The sequence below is a fragment of the Apus apus genome, chromosome 3, assembly GCF_020740795.1.
Source record: "Apus apus isolate bApuApu2 chromosome 3, bApuApu2.pri.cur, whole genome shotgun sequence".
Taxonomy (NCBI): Eukaryota; Metazoa; Chordata; class Aves; order Apodiformes; family Apodidae; genus Apus; species Apus apus.
This window is the reverse complement of record NC_067284.1, coordinates 96364848-96380170: the sequence shown is the minus strand read 5'-3', so window position 1 is coordinate 96380170 and position 15323 is coordinate 96364848. Positions and strand designations below refer to the sequence as shown.

Genomic DNA, 15323 nt, shown 5'->3' with positions numbered 1-15323 from the left:
GTTGTCAATGTACCTGCAGTGCAGCAAGCAGGATACCACAGGCAATAGAAACACTGATTTCGTTGTAGTAGTGGGTCTTCTTTTTGCCATTTGGAAGCTGTCCATATACCTGCTTGAAAATGAGGATCAGATAGGGAGCAGTGTCCAAGTACTCTTTGATCCAGTTAGTTCTGCAAAAGAATAATGTTTAAGACATTTAATTTGCAATCTTTTTACTTTCCTGTAAGTCACATGTACTGTTTGCAAAGGGGCACTAAAGGAACTTGGCAATTATAGCAGTAGACTGGAGCTTAGAACATTTATTGCAAAGGATTAAGTATTATCAGCTTAAACAGAAACATTAAAATAAAAAAATGCTTGAATAGAGTTCTCAATTTTAACAGATTCAGCTGAGGAGTTGATGCGCTCACTCTGAAGCATGGAATTGCATAAAAAATGGGAGGTAGCTCTTGGCCTCTTATCTTTGAACTGGCCTCATGAACATTTTTGTCCTGAGATTATTTAATTCCTAGAATTTTGTGGACTCGCAGCTCCACCTGTTATCAGCAGTGCCAACTTTTTTATGATTGCAGGTAAAACTGCTGGCAGAAAAGTTTAAAGCTTCTTTGTCTAAGGTATAAACCTAAATGTAGTCTCACAGCAAAAAATGTTATTCTGCTTCTGGGTATTTCAGCCCTGTTAGAATTCATTCAATTCCCAGTTTTCTTAATGGCAATATATAGAATTATGATGTAGGATGTAGATAAGAAAATGCATGCTTTCTACTGTTCTCACTCAAAATACAAAAAAAACCCTCACTATATTTCAGTTGATTACATAGCACATAAGCATCTGAAAAATAATAACATTATAAAACAAGTAGGGCAAATTAACCCTATAAAGCTTTGCACATACTCTTCATTTGGCAAGCCAAGACTCAGTAGACATCTTCCCATTGTGTGAAGTTAAGCAAGTCAGTCAGACTTTGGAGGGCATTTGGAACAATTAAATATTGTGTAATTCAGCACTTGCATAGGGACAAGCCTTGGGGCTACCACAGTCAGCAGCAAAACTCCCAATGGCTTTGGGAGCTTCATTGTTTGGCAAACAAAGGGAAAAAACTGGGACAAGAGTTATGGCAACAGAAGTTACACAGAAAAAAAAATAATCATGAAGCCAAATGCTTGGAAAACTTTCAGGATGGAGAGTATATATTCTGTTTTACTGGAGGCAATTTTATGAACCAGCCACCAAGGTGTAATTCTACACATAATTTTAAGGTTTTCTTTCCAAAACTGAATCTCAGAAATATATTAAATGCAAGAGGAGGAGAAAGAAAATGAAAAGGACACTAGAAGAAATCAAGACAAGTTTCTTTTATCACTTCAGTTTTCTAGACTGTGGTGCTTTCAGTAAGATTCCCATCATCTTGAGGATCAAGACAAAACCATGCAAAAACAAAGGGTGCACTGAACATCTGAGTCACTAATTTCATTCTTCTGGTAAGACTGAAGTACACAGGTACAGGGAGTTTTTCTTTCATGTTAGGTGCTGCATCTCACCCGGTCCTGAGTACAAGGCAGCCAGAATTAACATTTACAGAGAGTAATTTTTTTTTTTTTTTTTCTGCTTCTGCTGGGTGGGAACTCCATTTGCTCAGACAAGAGTTCCTTCTTCTCAGCTGACCCTGGCAACTCTCTGTCTGGGGCAGTCTCTGACCCCACCTTTCTTCATTTTCTGTGATCAGGAATTGGGAAATATATACAGCTGAGGAGATTTTAAGGAGCACGGATTTGAAAGAACAATTTTATAACAGGGTTTTAAAAATTGAGCTGAATATTTTCAGTTTGTTTTTCTTTTCTTCCTGAAAATAAGGAGGGGAGGGGAAATGAAGAGAAAAATAGCCTGACTAAAACTTCCCAATACAGTCTTTCCTAGACCATAACACAGCTCCCTTCAAACGAGAACCTTAGCCAGCTGACTTTTTCATACCTCAGTCTTTTGAGGTCATTAACCCATCTGTCTCCCATCCTTTTTTTGTAGTTGATTTCTTCTTCTTCTTCTACGATCTCACGAATCTTATGTTTTAAATATGGATCTTGAACTACCACAAAGGTCCAGGGCTCAGTGTGTGCTCCACTGGGTGAAGTGCCTTCATACAAAAACAGGAAAGGTGAAAATCTAGTTGGCACAATGCTTAAGGAGGGTGTGCTGTGAGAGGTACTGGCCCTTCTGTGGGTTTTCAGACTGGCCAACAGAACAACAGGAAAGCAATTGATGAGATTAGAAGAAAAGGACTGAGAAGTTCTGGCAGACATCCTCTGTTCATTTGTTTCTCAAAGAATGTGAAGTCCCATTCAACGACAGAGGTTAGTCCTTTCATACAGCCATCTTACAGGAAACAAAAATTAGGAATTTGTAAAAATCCCTTTAAAGTTCTCATGATGAGGCAGTATTATGGTGAAACATATGCACAAAGTAATGTCAACGCAAAGCAACACAGTCTGAATATACAACCAATTTTGAAATGTGGCTTTAGCAGAAGGGTAAAACTAATGGCTTTCAGGGAAACAAGGCTAAGTGACCACCCACAAGAATCTGTTGCTGACTGTCAAAGATGAGGAGCTGCACAATGCAGACATCTGCCATATAGCATACGAGTTTGCATTTGTTGTCCCAAAGACAGCTGGTGTATGTAAGCGTGTACGTATTAAGTCTGCACTTGCTTATTCAGCCTTGATTATTACACAGCAATACCACCGGACACCAATACCACTGGTGAATATTTTAATTGCCTAGCAGATGAAAGCCAGATGTTGAAAAATACTGTTATCTGTACAAAATTATAGAGAAACAGGTTAAGGAGACTGTTCAGGTCTCTTTAGCCCCTCATACACATTTTTAAAATATCTGAGGGTCTTGACCACATACTGTATTTGCCTATCTAAATACTGAATTCAGTTTAAGAAGTGTTGAATAAGCAGTTTGAGCTACCTTTTATGTGAGTGTTTATATCACTAACAGTGCCTCTCCTCAGGTTTGGATCAGAACTTAAAGACATTTATATTTTGGTTTGTTTTCTTTTCCTCCACACAGCCCAAAGCTTTCAGGGTTACAAACTACTTCGTCTACACTCCAGGCTTGTTCACTTTGCTGCATTTGCCAAAACATGCTCAGTGTTTTAATGACTCGCAGCTAATTACAGGAAGATGGAGACTCATTATAGTGAAGTTACAAAGATGCTTACAGTTTTTAAAGGGAAAACAATGCACATCAGTTGCTCAGAATCTCTATATTATTTATCCTGCTAGAGGCTACTGAACTTTTCTCTCAGGCAGCTTATGAATATTTCCTATACTAACAGCAGCTCTTCATAGCACTGAAATACTAAGGGTCAAAAGCACTCCTGGCTAAAGTCAATGTTATGAAAGCAGAGAGGAGATTAGGCCAGGACATTACAGTAATGATTTGAAACAGAGAAGTTCTCAAAAAAAAAAAAATCTTTTTGACACTCAGTCAAATAATCTCAATCAGGATCCTCAGCATAACTCTCAAGTCATATACAATGGAAATCTGCTACTGATGCTGAAAGGACTGGAAAAGTGGGGTTTTTTTGCTCTAGCTGAAATTTTTTTCTCATAATAAACCCCAGACATTTATGTCAACTGAAATATTTCACATGACTGGGATAGTTTCATCACATTTTTTGGTGGAAAAAAAAACCCCAGTAAACAAAAGCCACACATGATAAATGCCATCATAATAAAGGGAATTTTAAAGCATGTGAAGAACACATGGTTTGACATTTTTGAGAGAAAACAGTTCAATATTTCTATTTAAAAGATGTTTCACTGACTGTATATCAATTTTATTTTAAATAAGATCTTTTAAAGCTTGAAAATGAAATGTTCTATTCATGCTGTTGAAATGTGTCTTTTTTTACTTTTTGGGTGCACTGCAAATACAAGGGAATTGGGAATGCTCCACACCAGACCCTGACACAGAGTTGCTCAAGCTGAGTGATTTCCAACCAGTGGATGCTCATAATGACTACAGGTGAATCTAGGAAAACCATAATCCAAATACCAGTTTCCTTGGCTTTTCCACATCATTTTTACACAGCTAAACAGCAATGCTGATCCTTTTGTTTTTTTCTTTTTCCAGACCTTGAAGCACTCAGTACATACCTGCTGTTCTGATGACATTATCGATAACCTCCCTGGGGACTGGCTCATCACTGAGAAACCTGACAGACCTCCTCTTATTGAGAAGCTCATAAAACATCTGCGACCTTTTAATCATTTCGGCCTCAGAGTAACGCTCCCCAAAGAAGGGGACATGGGCAACATTTTCCTCAAGTCCTTGCCACTCCTCATCAGCCTCTGCAAGAAAATAAAAGTGGTTAGGGAATTTTTTATTATTTTTTTTTTCTGGAGAACACTATTTATATCTTTGACATCTGCAACTACAATGCACTTTGGCCTGCAATGGCATACATTGCACTTGTGCTCCGCTGGAAAGTCAAAGTCTGAGGTTCCAGTTGACACAACTCATTGATCCCTAGCTCCAGCTACTGAATAAACACTTTGTTTAAATACCAGGAGGGCCCTGGCTGGCTGTAGCAAGTGTGATCCACAAACAAGTTATGGCCTTCTCCACTTCAGTCTGCAAACCTGCCTGTGCAAAGGTGGCCAACCTTTCAGCCCGCTTTTCTCCACACGTAAATACCGCCAAGCGTGTTCCTTGCTAAGCAGTCTAACAAGAAAAAAAAATTATTAAATACCTGAAGTTAAGGACAGAGCTTAACTATCAAGATGTGTAAAATCTCCTCTGAAGAGCAGAATGTCAGTTTCTTCCATATGCATATTTCATAGCAGAAGCATCATAAGCCTGGGCTTTGCACAAATGCAACTTTGTGGTTAAGTTCTTTGGTTTCATGGTACTTTCAGCATAAGAGGAAATGGATGACAGGCACCTATACTTAGGATAACAACATATCAGATGTAGGATATTGCGTTTCTTGTCTTTAATTTAAGACCTCAGTATGGTTCTCTCCTGCATTCCTAGAATCAGCAGGGATAGTGCTTTTTGGAACTATGGTGTGGAAGCTAAAGCCATTTAAATTTTGCATTTTGACTAGTCAATAGTATTGAGCAATCTGCTACAGACTGTTAAGTCAGGAAAAAATATTCAAGCTCTTTTTCAGTCACCATTGGACCACTATTCCAGAATTACAGCAGTCTCCAATAGAAACTCAAACAGCCATTATTTCTATGTTTTAGTGGTATGCAGCTGTCAGAGACCAGGCTGACTTTTTGTTCATTTTATAAACAGAATTGAAATATCCATGAGTGTGGCTCAGCATGTGCAAGAAGCTACAATATACCTAGCTTCACATGTTGACTTTAAACAGAATATTATTGTGGTCACCAAACAACAGACAAAGAAGTAACTCAGAAAGTTGTTGGTTTTTTGTTTAGCATTTCCTGCCTGTGTTAAACATTCTTGGTCACAGTCTGCAGGCGCCTGGCTCCACAGTAATGAGAAGCAGTGACCCAATGTAAATATTATTTTTGTGGGCATCTTGCACACTCAAAATGAAAAAAAGATTATGCTTCCTGCTAGTGTTGTGGTTTACAGTTAGTACATTAGATTATCTGCTATTCGATAGCAACTGGCTGACTAGGACTTGCCCTTTGCTAGGATTCTGATAGTCTTCTCTTTCAGAAACTTCCACCCTCCTTTTTTTACTGTTCCTCCCTCACTCTCAGTGAAGGGAACACTACGGGGTTAAAAGGCCATGTTTACACTAGCAAGTAGTGTGGGAGGAAGAGCTGCTCTTCAACACTGAGCCCAGTGTTTAACATCTATGCAAAGGAGGTTTGCCAAACAGCAGCAAAGGCTGGGGGAAATTTGTGTAATCTCTCTAGTTGGTTTTGAAACACAAGGAGAGGAAAGTCAAGTAGGTGGTAAACCATCAATACATACATGAACACTGAAGGACAGAAGGATGAAGAGGAAGATTAAATTACATATATGAATGAGGACAGTAGTCAGAGAGCTGACTCAATTGATGTATTTAATACAGAGAATGCTGCTTGTGGCCAGTTGAGTGCAGAGACCTAGACAGCAAACCTGAGGAGCAACCAGTGCCTGTGCAGAAAATTAAATGAAACATGACAGAGGGAAGAGTGAAGATGCAATAACAGCAGCAGTACCTGCTTTGACTTTTACTGGAAGTATAAAACTAGAAAATGGGCTTCCCAGCTGAAACATCCAATCCCTTAAAATAAAATGACGTGCTCTTCTCTTACGCAGTGACTCTCTAAGCTTCGGTTTTAGTGAGAGGGAAGGATGTTATTTAAACAAAACGAAGTGCCCCTGAACTGAGATTATCAGTTCACTCAATATAACAGACTAAATGAAAGCGTAAGGAAAAGGACATCTCTAACGGTAGTTGTATATTTTCAAGGGAACAAATGGAAATTAAGAAAAATTAAGTTGGAGAACTCAGACTGAAAAATTCAGGGATCAGGAAGCAGAGATATTTGGCATTTCTTTAAATCAGAGGTATAAGAATAATCTTAGACGTAACTGGTTGAAAAAAAATCTCAACTAAATGATCTATAGGCAACTGGGAACAGAAAAAAGGGATTTGTTAACACAGTAACCTACGCCATGTAAGTCAGAAAGCATAAAACTTGCAGCATTACCTAAGGCCAAGCTGTGTTAAATTTTGTGAGGTTTGCTTATTTCTTTTTTTTTTTTTTTTTTTCCCCAAGTGGAATAGAAGAAAATAAGTGAAACTGCTGCATGGTCTGGATGGTTCAACTTCACAAAAACATGATGAAAAAGGAAATGCACTTTCAAAGATGTTGAGCATGGGACAAAGATGAGGTGACTAGTGTGAACGAAAGTATGAGAATCACCATATCTGAGCCTTAAAAACCTTACTGCACTCAAAACGGGGATACTGGCTGACTCAGAAAACAACCCAGAACTGAGAGAACCAGCACACAAACCCAAAACCCTCCTGGAAATTCTTTTTTTAAATAATAAATTAATCTATTATTTATTGTCTTCCATCACATGTCTGCTATTCATTTTTTGCAGCTAACATTATCCATATGCTAAGCCAAAAGTAATAATCAGCACCATCTGTTTAGTGTATGTTCTCTGTAACTTTAATTGCTGGGTTTGGACATACTCCTGTTTTTGCCATCATCTTATACAGTACTACAAATGTCTTGTTTACATCTCTGTGTGTTCCATCATTTGGTGGACAACAGACATCCTGCTAGTCAGTCTATGATCTTGTTAGCCACGTTCTCAAGATTGCCATCAATTATGTTGTACATTTGCAATAGTCATCAGGCTTCCTCCTTTCTAAGCAAATATGAAATGGTTTTGGCTCAGATATTCCAAGTGAAATCTCATTTTAAAAGTGCTATTTCTCTATCAGAAATTTCTGTCTGGATACATTTTAGGATGATGTTTGTGTTCTTCCCAGCAGTTCATATGGGGAGCTATAATTAGCCCACAAATAATGTAATAATTTTTTTAGCAAAAATTCATACCATGAGTTCCTAGTAACATAAACTTATACTGAGAACAATGATTTATCATTTTAATTCTGTTGGCCACTTATTTTACCTACGCTGACACTTTCCTGTGTTGTTGGCTCCCATTTGTATGTCATTAAGTGATTTCACCTGAACACTCCTTGGTTTTATACAAAGACCACTAGATAATATTAACACTTGGTCCTGACGCTGATCATTGAGGAACTTCATTTGCAACCCATGTGTTTTGCAATGTGTTTGATTTCCAAACAGCTCTTTCGCTTTTTTCTCTAAGGAATTGCTGCCTAAACATAGAATTCCTCTCCAGTCTGATTTTCCAGTCTAATGCCATGATGCATAGGAGAACAGCTACATTTATATAAAGATAGCTTTCAGATTTTTTGGATTTAAACTGCTGGGGAACTGACTCTGTCAGGTCTTTTTCTTTATTAATAGCAGACTACTACATAATCTGCCACTACAGGCATCCCAGTAGTGAATCCAGTCCTGTACTGAGTGTGTGGCTAATACGGAACTAAGAGAGATGAAGTGTCTTACTACTGAGTTATAAATAGTGGTTAGCAGGCTGATCTTGGAAACCTCAAGAGCTGGTCAGGGATCTTAAGCAAAAGCAATATCAAGCGGAAGAGGCAGATGCTGGAAGAAAGCAGCCAACATCAAAATATAGTAAAGATTATCTTAAACTGGAATACAGCTGCAGAAGTTTTCTTGAGATTTTGAGGAATGGAGTAACTTTTATAAAGAGAAGATTTGCTGGTTTACCTAGTAAAAGGAAAGCTGAGAAGTAATGTGACTGCTGCTTATAAACCACAGGAGGGTATACACCAGGGCTGAAAAAGCATCCTTTAAACTAAGAAGAGGATGGAACAGGAAAAATGCGTATAGAGTAGTATTAAATACGCTTGGGCTGGCAGAGGAGGATTTTTAACCCGTAGCACGAAATTCTTAAATAGCTTTTTAGCAAGGTTATAGAAATGGGGTCAAAAAAGGCCAGTTTTCATGTTCATTCAGCTGATAACAAAGGCTGGAGGTGTCTGCAGCAGCAGGGAAATACACACAATGATGCACCATGTCCATGTAACTCCTGTGCTCCTAAATGACCCAAAGCATGAACTGTCATTGAATTGGAAAATTAAACTGTTGCTGCCTCATTCATGTGGGCAGTATTTTTAAAAGATATGTTAAGCCTTTGAACTTGGGAAGTGGAGAAATGCTTCTAAGTGGGAGAGGTCTAATATTAGAAAAATCAAAAGCAATGAGCAGACTATTTTCAGAAGAGGTAGAACATTTGGGCTGAGGTACATTGCGTTGTAGTCCTTAAGTACATCACCCACAATTAAATATGTAGTAATAAAATACCTTTACTATTAATCTCTGCAACTGATAACCAGAGTAACAAGGATACAAACATAATTCATCCTCACCCTCCACACCACTATAAACTGAGTCTGTACTCAGCTTATCCATTAAATTGATCTGAATGTATGACCACAAAAGTGACCAATACACAGTAAGCATACTGGGCTAAAAACTGAACTTGTCTTTGCAACAGTCCAGATCTAACTGTGTAAACCTGAAGCAGTGGGAGATGAGGTACCAGCACTTTGGGATCAGATGTCCTCTTGAAGAGAGTCCTTGTGACTCATTGTTCAAGACAAGGCTGAAGAAGCTTCTTTTTCATCTGTATCTAAAGGATACTCACACATGGCCTAATGGAAGACGTGGCCAGATAGACACACACAAAAACCATCCTTGCCAATCCACACACAACAATCTCTTATTCCAGCTCTCATAAATGAAGGAAAAAGTTATAGGGCAGACGGGTATGCAAACAAATCTGAAGTACTGCCAGCTAAGGCATTAAACAAATGGACTGAGTTAATGTTTTCCACTTAACCACAAAGCTAGGTTTCTGGCTGCTCTGAGAAGCATCCTTCAGCTGCCAAAAGCATAACATGGACAAGCTCAGGAGTGCTTGGCCCTCTACCTTCTGCCCTTCACTGTCAGTAAGTGACTCTACTGCGTCTGACCAAGCGGTTCAGCTAATTGCACCTTATGCTTTGGTGCTCAAAGGTATTGCCCTCTCAGGGGAAACTTCTCTGGCAGTGCCACTTGAGGAAAGGTTGACGGGGCTAATGACACCTGAATAAGTTCAGTACTTTTCTAATCGAGCACTTCACGCTCTTGGCAAAGCGCCCTCACTTCGGTCATGGACACGTATCAAAGACTTGGTCTTCACCTGCCTTTTCCTCTTATGGGGGCTCTCCAAAATTCATCTTGTTTACCTATGGTAGCCCTAGATTCTAGCCTTAGATGAGGCTAAAAAATGCTTCATACTCTCCTAAATAAAATTCTCCTAAGAGGAACCTTCTGTTTAAATACAAATCAGCTTGAGATGTTTAAGTAGAAATAAGCTTTTCTGATAAAGACAATCTAGTAAAGCAGTAGAATTTGCACAGCAGGTAAAATATTCTCTATGATTAAGAAAATCTTTGTATAGATCCATGTTTGCATTTCAGCATTTTCCAGTCAGTGAAACTTTTAACACTGACAACAAGGTGGATATGTTTTGATACTCAATTATGGCATTGGCAGAGTAGCAGATCCTTACCAAGGTGGCCATATTCTCTTTTCACTCAGGCTGGGTTATCCCCCGCTGAGGAAAAGCTTCCCCAGGCATGACTATTTTAATTTTTCTGGAGATAAAAGACACACTTGTTTTGCAAAGATACTGGGTTTGATCCACATAGTATTAAGGGAAAGATGAGTATTTGTTGTCAAAAGCAACATAGCAAAAAAGCCTAATTTAATGTTGGATTACATGGTACACTGAGAGAGGCTTTCTTTAAAAATAATCTCCTTTTAGCAAGAGCACAAACATATCTATTTACATGCCAATTTTTGTAAGCTATTTGAAACTAGTATGGTTTTGAATGTAGTACTTGAAAAAAAAGGAAACAACTAGCATTATATATATGAGCTGTGGTGATGAGGCTCCTTGTTAAAAGTTAATAGGCTTGTTTATTTAGAGGATGTAAATTTTTTAACTGATAGAAAAAATTGTAGTCAAAGATGTCACTGTCAATTCACAGATTATCACTTGAACTACCCATGGGAATTTTAATTTGCAGCATTTACTGAACTAGTAAGATATTAGTGACAAAGGAAATACAGGATAGCTTTATATAGAATCTATTTTTCATTGTACAATGGAGGATAGAACATACCAACTGACTTTTAAAGAAATTTTGTATACTTGGGAAATAGTCAACGTGATTTAAAAGGTTCCAAGTATCTACTGTTTCTGGAAACCGATACACCACACTAGCTCAAACTACACTGAACACTGAGAAACAAAGAGAAATAATAGTTCTTAGAAAAAGATACATGTGCAGAAGAACAAGCTTCCTAGAAGTGGACTTAGGCAATGTGTCATTATGGGACACACACACACACACACAAAAAAAAAACCAAACACAAAAACCCCCTTTGAAACCAGGTTGGGTAAAAAAGGCTGTATTGACTGCAAGTTTAAAAATTTAATAGGAACAGAACTCTGTAGATTTTTGTTTCATAAGGAAATGAAGAGAGTCTATGTAGAATAGTTGGAAAATGTACATTTTGTGCTCAGACTTTTGCCCAAGCTGTGCATCAGAAATCACTACTGTAAAAAAATGTGTTCTGTAAAGGTTCAAATATACAGCTGAGTGAACAGAGATAAGCACCATTACCACATTTTGTTCTTAAATATTTGTTCAGCACACCTCGCAGATGATACTAGTGCTTATCCAGCTAAACATGTCATGTACCCTCACACAAGTCACAAATGGAGGACTTTGGTAACAACTGTCATAAACTCATTTCCAACTTCTCTGCGAGTGCTGAGAACACATATGTAGCACTTGACAGTAAAGTGGGATGAGATGTCCATAAAATCAGCTTGGAGACAGAAACTCTTCTTGGGTCTTCCCTTTACTCTCACTAATGAGGCCTGGGAAGAGACTGAGGGGACTTCAGTGGTATCTCCTGCATTTCTTCTCCTATATTTCCCACAGAGTCCTTCATAAGTCTGAGATCTGCTGCGCTGAGGAGCAGAAAGTGGTCTTTGAAAATGCATTTTTGTTTTGCCCTCTGACCTGTGGTATCTGGAGGAAACAGAGATTTACACCAAGACAGCCTTCTTCCATAGAGCTGACAAGCTCATGACATAGCAGCAGTAGCACTATGCACTTCCATTACTGTGGAAAAGTCAAGAAGATGACATCTTCTTTATTTATATCAGCAGATCAAACTCAAACAACAAAACTGCTTAGATGGATAAGATTTTTCTTACCTTCTTCCTCTAAGTGTTGATCAGTGCCATCTTTTAAATCTTCATCCACCCATGGGTGAGACTTGCTTTTAGTCCCACACTTCTCCTTCTCTCCATTATTCTTCTTCAGTATTACCCCAATCAAAACACATATAATGGCTATAAAGACTGGGGTTAGAGAAGAAAAGAGTGCCATGACTATGGAAACGTGAAGCCTTCCTTCCAAGTTCAACTGTTTCTCCTGAAAATGAAATAATTAAACGGGGAGGGCAGTAAGCAGAAAGGGGAGGACCCAAGGCTCAGACCTCGACCCTATCCTGCTTCTACTTTTTAGCCACTGCCCCCACAGTCTCATCTGTGATGTGCTGCTGCTGTTAAGCAGACCCAGATTTTTATAATTTCTGGAAAGACACTGCTTAAAAGCAGCAAGTCAAGGCACTGACCATACACAAACCTATAAATCCCATCAAGTGCAAAATAAAATCTTCCAAAACCCCAGACTAGCACAAAACATTTTTCCCCTTTATTTTTACCATCAGAGTGATCCCAGCAATCTTGCTTGAAACAATAATTATGAGAAAGAGCCAAGTAGGAAAGTGACTTTTAAAAACTGGTAGCATCTCTTCAACATCTGCCTCTTAAAATTTGTCATATTATATGTATCCCAGGAAATCGGAATATCACCAGTTGAATAGCAGCTGGCAGCGCTGCCCTTGGCTGCTTAAACAGGTCAATAAAACAGATAACTAAAGTGGCACATGAATGAGATGATTCACAGAACTCTGTATACATCCTGGATGTTTGGGGGCAGAAAAAGAATTCAGGGAATCAAAAAAAGAAATATTTGAGGGTCGAAAATCTATGCTGCAGTGAATTTTAAAACTTCATTTCAGCTATCTTAGGAAAGACTAAAAAGTCATAGGATCCTGGTCTAATTCAAGAGTGGTCAATGGCTAACTGCTTAACCCATTTTTTTACCTCAGCCAGCTACTTGGGAACTGAATTAATGCAGCTGCACTGAACCCTTGTTTCTATCTGGGACTGTTGGGATATACCAGATAATGAAATGCCAGATAGCAGTGGGTGATGGGGGGGTGTGCTGGAGAGCAGGGTACAGGGGTACTGACTGCATGCAGCCACCAGCACCCATCGGCCCTTTTTAGTACCAGCTAAGCACCAGTCCTGCCAAGCCTTATCTCACAGGGTGAGCTCTGAATTCTCTGCATCCATGACAAGTTAATCTGCATTTTGGATAAGCCTTCCCCAGGATAAGTGGGAGCAACCCATGGCTATAACCACTCCAGGAGATGGTGTCCTCAGGGCCCTGGCACACCACACACTGCAACTGGCACCTGCTGGAGGGCACTGCACATCTCACCCAGGGCATCCCCTCTTTTCTTGATGTGGAAACTAGGGCGCACAGGGAGAGAGAAGAAGCTGGGTTATGCACAAGTTTCATCCTGACAGGTTCTCAGTCCATAACCCAGCCACTCACATCTCTCACCCCACTGGTTCTGCAGCCCCCATTTGACCACTGCCACTCCAAAGGCTCCCTGTCTTCCCATACTTTAGTGAATGTTGCTGGTTGCCTTCAAGAAGGGCCAGCATGTCAGGAAACACAGATTAATGACCAGCTTAGTGCACAGGAAAAGAAATGTGTGGCCATACTGCTTGGCCACACATGATGATAATCTGGCTGACATGTCATGTACACTCTTCAAATACAAACTCCTTGTGTGAAAAGCAGTAAGGCCAAACAAATTACTCAGCTATGCATGTATAATCTTTATGTGCTCAGAGGTAAAACAAAACTGCCTCACAACTTGTACTGGGGCTGGACTTTCCCAGTTGCCCAGCTCAGATACAGAATAAATACTTCACTGCTATTGCAGTGCATCCTATCCAAGACACAGTCCCCAGGTCCAAGTAGGTCCCGGTCTTTCTGGGCAGGATCAATACTGTAAACCCATCAGAGATTAAGTAAAGAGGACACGCAAAAGTTGTTCTTAGGTTTCTCTCCTAATCCAGTAAAATTTGCAATAGATAGGCACCTACCTCTGGCTAAGAGGGTGACTTGCTTGAAAACCCAAGCCATTAATCTCTTCCCCACTTACCAGTTGAGTGGTGACCTGGGACACCTACTTGGATCATTGATCTTGGGTTGAAAGAAAAAAAATGAACAAAGCCCATTCAGTGTACAGGAATAGAAAGGACAACAATTATCATGTGGGAGAAAAAACATTGAATTTCTCTCTTCTCTTTGTTTTAGAGCATATATTTAAACTCATTTGTCCTGCCTGCTGGCCATCCAGACATGGAAAGAGATACTTCATCTAATCCCAATTATAAACACTAAATTTGTTCATGTGAGTAGAATAGGAACCTACAGTTTCATCAGACACATTTTCAACAGCCTACTCCACGGTATGGAAAGGAAAAAGAAACACGGTCTGAATGGCAGTGACTGTTTCTCCCACAGGGAACATATTCTTGTTAACCTTGAGTATTCACATATACATAAATTAGGATCTGGATGTTTCTCAGCTGAGAATCCATCCTGCAGAGAGACAGGTCCATGCTGAAAGAGTGAGAGAAGCAATACAGAAGGTTAAATGCTATTGTTTAAAATAACTACCTCTATTTGCAATGCTGGAAACTTCATAATTTCTCACTCTTCTGAAGTAACTTTGACTTTCTTAGAGGAGATGAGATATTAATTTTTCACTTGTAGAGCAGAGAAAGAAAGCAAACTAAATAAAAGTCCCCTTGGCGTTACCTTAAGCGAAATCTATATTTGGTATTATATAGTGAAGATTGTTAAGGCGAACTTCAGCCCCACAGAAATCCCACAATAACCTGTATTATTAAAAGGTGATTTAGTTTCAATAACTCCATAAAATAGACATTCAAAACATAAACACAGTGATGCTCTGAGGACCTGTGGGAAGGAGTGGGTGAAAGCAGTCAATTTTTTTATGGTAGATTTTCATCAGTTTTTTCTAAAGGCACTGTTGGATTTTCTTCAATTCAAGCATCTTATAAATGTAATTATTCTTACTATCATGACAAATCAAATAACATATATTACCACTATTTCTTAGCATAGCAGCTGGAGTTTTGCAGTTGGTTTATTGGTTGCTTTGGGTTTTTTTTCCAAGTCAGGAGAAACATTACAAATATCCCATTCTTAGGAATTAATGAAGATTTTCTGACAGACTTAAAAAGAAGCTAGAAAAAATTTGATAGAAGTATAACTTTTAAGAACACAAAAGTACTCTAGTATTAATGCACAAAATCCATGCATACACTCCAAAAAGATACAGACCACCATACGAAAAGCTTTTGATCCAAAATTCTTTGACATTTCCCATTAAATTCTATGTGTATTTGTTGTTCTTTTGAAAAAAAAAAAAAATACTCAAGTGTCAAATATGGCCCTTTATTTTTCT

At 38.9% G+C, this 15323-nt stretch overlaps 1 protein-coding gene across 3 annotated transcripts in view; it reads right to left on the bottom strand.

Moving 5' to 3' along the window:
- Positions 1–12126, bottom strand: part of IYD (iodotyrosine deiodinase) — a 56219-nt gene extending 44093 nt beyond the window's left edge. For all 3 annotated transcript variants that reach the window (XR_007888970.1, XM_051614215.1, XM_051614214.1), the window contains exons 1-4: positions 11896–12126; positions 4167–4361; positions 1972–2131; positions 14–170 (exon numbers count right to left, since the gene is read on the bottom strand). Coding sequence is in view for 2 of the 3 variants with exons in the window: in XM_051614215.1 (XP_051470175.1) it covers positions 14–170; positions 1972–2131; positions 4167–4361; positions 11896–12070 (687 nt within the window). In the remaining variant the exon portion in view is untranslated. The remainder of the gene's footprint in view (positions 1–13; positions 171–1971; positions 2132–4166; positions 4362–11895) is intronic.
- Positions 12127–15323: the final 3197 nt, after the last annotated feature.